The 6,000-nt window shown below is 47.2% G+C and overlaps 1 protein-coding gene across 3 annotated transcripts in view; it reads left to right on the forward strand.

The window, feature by feature from the left end:
* LOC138638286 (uncharacterized) overlaps positions 1-4,320 on the forward strand; it is a 34,610-nt gene extending 30,290 nt beyond the window's left edge. Inside the window, exons 3-4 of one of the 3 annotated variants that reach the window (XR_011312479.1) lie at positions 1,989-2,117; positions 3,061-4,320. Coding sequence is in view for 1 of the 3 variants with exons in the window: in XM_069727469.1 (XP_069583570.1) it covers positions 1,989-2,117; positions 3,061-3,644 (713 nt within the window). In the remaining 2 variants the exon portion in view is untranslated. Of the gene's footprint in view, positions 1-1,988 lie in introns of all 3 variants that reach the window. The other 2 variants (XM_069727469.1, XR_011312478.1) reach the window with 2 other exon arrangements.
* The last annotated feature ends 1,680 nt before the right edge of the window (positions 4,321-6,000 follow it).

Genomic DNA, 6,000 nt, shown 5'->3' on the forward strand with positions numbered 1-6,000 from the left:
TGCAAAAACCATTAATAACTGGTTGCAAGCTTTTGCGGTCCTCGGATGCGTTATGGGGGAGAAGCACCCGGAAAGGTGCTCTGGGCTATTTATATACTTAGATAGCATCTACAATTCCTATAAGGCACACGAGGGATCAGCATGGTGGAAATATGACGAAGATTTCCGCCGTCGCTTGGCCGTCAATCCCCAATTAGGCTGGGGTATGAAAGCCACGGATTCGTGGCTCCGCCTGATGATGGCTCAAAGAACAACTCAATCCTTTCACGGGCCCGCTGCCGGGTCCAGTAACAACGCGGCAGCAACAGCCATTCGTAGACCAGGTTCGTGCTGGTTATTTAATGAAGGACACTGTAAGTTCTATGGGCTCTGCAAATATAGACATGAGTGTTCAGCGTGCGGAGGTCCGCACCCCGTGGCAAAATGCACACGGCCGCCCCAAAAAGCTAACTCTGGAAAAAACCCCTCTGCAGGTGAGGTTAACGACGCCAGTGAGCGTAAAAAGAATGGGGCCGTGGCTGGACAAATACCCCAATAAATCGGCTGCGGCGCAACTGCGTTTCAGTTTCTCCTATGGTTTCTTCATCCCGTTTAATTGGTCTCCCGAGCCACAATCAGCCCCAAATTTACAATCAGCAAAGGAATTACCCAACGTATTAGCAGAGAAGTTGGGTAAGGAAATCAGGTTGGGTCGCTTTCGCGATCCCTTCAATTCCCCCCCTTTCCCTAACTTACATGTTTCACCCCTGGGTATAGTTCCCAAAAAAGAGGTAGGTAAATAACGGTTAATTCACCACCTGTCATACCCCAAGGGGATGTCTGTTAACGATGGTATACCCAGTGATGACACAGCCGTCACTTATATTTCCTTTGACAAAGAGGTTGACCTAGTCAGAAATGCTGGCCCGGGGGCCCTTATGGCCAAATCGGACATAGAATCCGCTTTCCGGCTTCTCCCGGTACACCCGGATTGTCACCACTTACTGGAAGCTAAATTTGAGGATTTATACTATTACGACACATGTCTCCCCATGGGGTGTTCAATTTCCTGTTTTTATTTTGAGTTATTTAGCACGTTTTTAGAATGGGTTGCTCGCAAGATCACCCGGCTAACCGCCATCACTCATTATCTCGATGACTTTTTGATAGTCGGTCCAGCGGATTCAGACATATGCTCCACAGCGCTAGCCCAATTCAAAGATGCCATGGCACATTTTGGGGTCCCACTTTCCCCCGAGAAGACGATAGGGCCAGTATCAGTGATCACATTCCTTGGGATCGAAATCGACTCGGTCGCCATGGAATTTAGGTTGCCGAAGGAAAAAATTGACAAGCTGCTGGATCTCATCAGCGGATGTATTTCGGTTGGTAAAGTCACATTAACACAAATGCAGTCGCTGCTTGGTTTCTTAAATTTTGCCTGTAGGGTCATGCCAGCGGGTAGGATCTTCTCTCGCAGATTGATGATAGCCACGAGAGGAGTGAAACAACGCCATCATAGAATCAGGATTACAGCACATCTACGTTCTGATTTAAACACATGGAAGCTGTTCCTCAGTAATTACAATGGTAGGACTTGCTTTCAGGAGGCAAAGTGCTCAAACGAAGACATGGGTTTGTTTTTTGCAGCGTCAGGCCACACTGGTTTCAGCGTTCATTTCGGTAACAAATTGTGTGCTGCAAATTGGCCTGCTTTCTGGGTTTCCAGGAAGTGGAACGTAGACTCAACCTTGATCGACCTTTTCCCTGTTGCAGTTGCCATGGAAATCTGGGGTCCACAATTGGCCAACAAGCGTATTCGTTTACAACTTGAAACCGTTGGCGGGGCGCATGCCATCAACTACCTAGCATCTCCTTCACCGCTGGTTTTAGACCTAATTAAGTTCATAGTATTGAAATGTTTAATGTTTAATGTTTGGTTCAAAGCTAATTCACTAACCATCAGCAATGAGAATGTTTCAGATTTATTAACTGGGATTTACTCGCAGGATTTACTGGGACGGCGCCTTCAGGAGCACTTGGAGGAGGTGGATTGCCCACATTCGATCTGGGATGTCCTGGGGACCTGATGCCGTTAATACGCTCGTCGATAGCCCCGTCGACCTGGAAAGCCTATGGTAAGGCGTGGGAGGAGTGGTGTCTTTTAGCAGACGGCAAACCAGTTGGGTCTTCGGATGATGCTCGGATGCAGGTGACGATGGCATTTCTATCCAAAATGCATGCCATGGGAGTATCGGGTGCAGTGGCGCGCAACCGTGTGTCTGCTTTAGCGTTCCATTTCAAGCTCGCAGGTTGGTCAGATTCCACGAAACATTTTCTAGTCAGTCAGCTACTGAAAGGTTGGCGCCGAGTGGATAAACACGGTGATAACAGGCGTCCTATCTCCTTTGATTTGCTAGTGAGCTTGGTTAAGGCCGCAGAATCTGTTTGCGATTCTAAATACGAAGCTGCGCTCACGTCAGCGGCTTTTGGCCTAGCATTCTTTGGGGCCATGCGGGTCAGTGAGATTGTTCCTACTGCTCTGAATAAACCGGGTGGCCTTAGGCGAGAAGATATACTAATTTGTGACGATGGTCTAAGGATTAGAATATGTAAATCTAAAACTGATCAGGAAGGTAGGGGAACTTGGTTCCCAATATTTGCCATCAACAAGGACATTTGCCCATTAACGTTAATTAAGAATTACATGCGAGTTAGAAAGGATGGTTCCCAATTTTTCATTCATGAGAATGGGCTTCCCCTAGTGTCGGGTCAATTCTTAGCCATATTGAGACGCACGTTGTCATTATTGGGAATGCCCGCAGCAGAATTTGGGACTCATTTCGGATAGGTGCAGCAACAGAAGCATCTAGAGCGGGTTTATTTGAATCAGAAATTCAAAGGGTGGGCAGATGGAAATCCCGCTGTTTTACTAGGTACATCAGACCTGATTTATTGTTATAAAGTTTTGGTTGTTTTTGTTACAATAATAATATGGGAGCAGCTTCGGTAATACATTGGGGAATTTCCTTGGGTTGTTGGGTTATTGGATGTTGGCTAACTGTACATTTTATTTCCTAGATGGGGTGCGACCCAGCGTCTGGATAGTGGGTCACTCATACATCTATTGGGCTGCTCGCCGTGCTGAATTGTGCCCAGGAGAGCGATCATTGGGCTTCGACGATATCGACGTGATATGGCGTGGTATGAGAGGCATGATGTGGTCCCAAGTTCTTCCGGAGGTTGTTCACATTGCACGGGTGGCTTCATCCCCCACCATTGTTGTTATCCATGCCGGAGGAAATGACCTGGCTTCGTCCCCACTGGCTGAACTACTTACGCTGATCAGATCGGACATGGACAAGTTCCCGAGTTTCTTCCCGTTGATGCGACTAGTCTGGTCCGAAGTAATCCCAAGGCTGGTGTGGCGGGGTGCCAGGGAATTGAATGCTATGGAGAGATCCAGACGCACTCTGAATCAGAGGATATCACGATTCATAAGGTTTAAGAATGGTGTAGTTGTTCGGCACCATCGGCTGGAGGGAGACAATTCCGGTTTTCTTCTTCCAGACGGAGTTCATTTGAACGAGGTGGGCTTAGATATCTTCCTCAATGGTATTCGAGAGGGTGTGGTTCAGGCGATGCATTCGTTTGGGGGGTCGTAGCTCTCTATATTCGCTCCTCCTTGGCGGAAGGGTGGAGTTTTGTTGGTGGTGAAGATACCTGCCCGGGAGACCGGAAGGCAGTTAATCTCCCTACACCCCATTTGTTGGCAGATATTGCCTGTTTTAAGCTGCAACCAAAATATTTACCCAAAGTAAAAGATGGAAATTTTATGATTATATTTCCCAATAAAAGTTTTAAAAGTTCTGATAACTGTTGTGTGTCACTTAATGGGAGTAAACGGTCATGGGTCGTAGCAGTCTTTGGGACACTGCGGCTTATGCCGCTGTCCCCTGACTGCTGCGCGTCCCCCCCCTTGTTTGGGATAGAGATCTCCCATTGAGTGAGGCCAAATTGAATATGGGGTTAACTCCCCGCGGAGGGGGCGGGGCTTATCCCCTGCTCTTGGCGCCGGGAAGCGCTGAAGCCACATCCGGATCCCAGGACCCGGACCTGTTTCCCGCCCTCCCTCCCCTTTTGTTAGACGTTGGTTCAGTTGCAGCTGCGGAAGGGTGGAGTTTAGTTGGTGGTGAAGATACCTGCCTGGGAGACCGGAAGGCAGTTAATCTCCCTACACCCCATTTGTTGGCAGATATTGCCTGTTTTAAGCTGCGACCAAAATATTTACCCAAAGTAAAAGATGGATTATATTTCCCAATAAAAGTTTTAAAAGTTCTGATAACTGTTGTGTGTCACTTAATGGGAGTAAACGGTCATGGGTCGTAGCAGTCTAACAATAATCACATAAATCCACAGATACAAAGAGGAATGAGGGCCCTGCTCGCAAGCTTACAATCTATGAGTAAATAGGAGAGACACGAAAGGTGGATGGTAACAATTGCTTTCATTATTCTGAACAGCCATAATGTAAGAAATCGGGTGTTCATGTAAAGCTGCATGAACCGGTTATCGGCCTAAGTATGTAACAGTACAGACACAGAGGGCTATTAAATGCATAAAGCGTGTAAGAACATGATACAAGGAACCTGATAATGGTGAAAATTTTGAATGAGCCACACAGTAGGATAGTTAAATAAAATGTGTTGAGGCGGTAGGCCAGTCTGAAGAAGTGCGTTTTTAGGGCACTCTTAAAATTGTGGGTATTGGGGATTAATTAAATTATCCTGGGTAGTGCATTCCAAAGAATTGGCGCAGCACGTGAGATGTTTTGGAGACAGGAGTGAGAGGTTCTGATTATTGAGGATGTTAACCTCAGGTCATTAGCAGAATGGAGAGCACGCGTAGGGTGGCAGACTGAGACCAGGGAGGAGATGTAGGGTGGTGCTGAACCGTGGAATGCTTTGTGGGTGAGCATGATGTTTATACTAAATTCTGGAGTAGATGGGTAACCAGTGCAATGACTGGCACAACGTAGAAGCATTGGTGTAACGGTTCATGAGGAATGTGATCCTGGCTGCAGCATTCAGGACAGATTGGAGTGGGGAGAGTTTGGTAAGAGGGAGAACGATTAGTAGAGAGTTACAATAGTCCAGATGGGAATGAATAAGTGCAACACTAAGAGTTCTTGCAGAGTCAAAAGTAAGAAAAGGTTGAATTCTAGAAATGTTTTTGAGGTGCAGATGACAAGAGCGAGCTAGTGATCAGATGTGGAGGGTGAAGAAAAGCTCTGAATCAAGTATGACCCCAAAACAGCAGACATGTTGCTGAGGAGTAATGATAGAACCACACACGGAAATGGCAATGTCGAGCAAAGGTAAGTTAGTAGAGGGAGGAAACATAAGGAGTTCAGTTTTTGACAGGTTCTTTCAGGTAGAGGGAGGACATGATATTGGAGATGGCGGTAAGACAATCACTGGTGTTTTGTAATAATGCAGGTGTAATGTCAGGAGTAGAGGTGTATAATTGGGTGTCATCAGTATAGAGATGGTACTGGAAACCAAATCTACTGATTGTTTGTCCAATAGGGGCAGTATACAAGTGAGTCGCCCACCAGGGCAATGGGGATACTCGGTACCAGGTCCGGTCACTCTTAAAGGGGATGTCACGGTGGCTGTGACCCGATCCGTGGCCCTGGGCACTCACTTAAAAGGGGAAGGTCTTTAAGGGGATTGGTGAATAAAGTTTGTTCGTGACACCACCTGTGGTATTCAGTCAGTAGGGACTGACCCTGCTTAAAGGGGTCCTCTGGGGTGATGTTATGCAGCAAGATGGTGATGCTTCCCACAGGTGAAGCGGGGTTCCCAGGGCTCCCAAGGTATATGACACAGATGATGTGGTGGATGCTATAGTAAAGAACCAGGACACAGGCTTGCAGTCTTTACCTGGTTTACTGATGGTAGCAGTCAGCCTCAGTCCAGGGTACCAAGTGCAGGGGTAGCTGTGGTCCGGCCGGCTTGG

Source organism: Ranitomeya imitator, chromosome 1, assembly GCF_032444005.1.
Source record: "Ranitomeya imitator isolate aRanImi1 chromosome 1, aRanImi1.pri, whole genome shotgun sequence".
Taxonomy (NCBI): domain Eukaryota; kingdom Metazoa; phylum Chordata; class Amphibia; order Anura; family Dendrobatidae; genus Ranitomeya; species Ranitomeya imitator.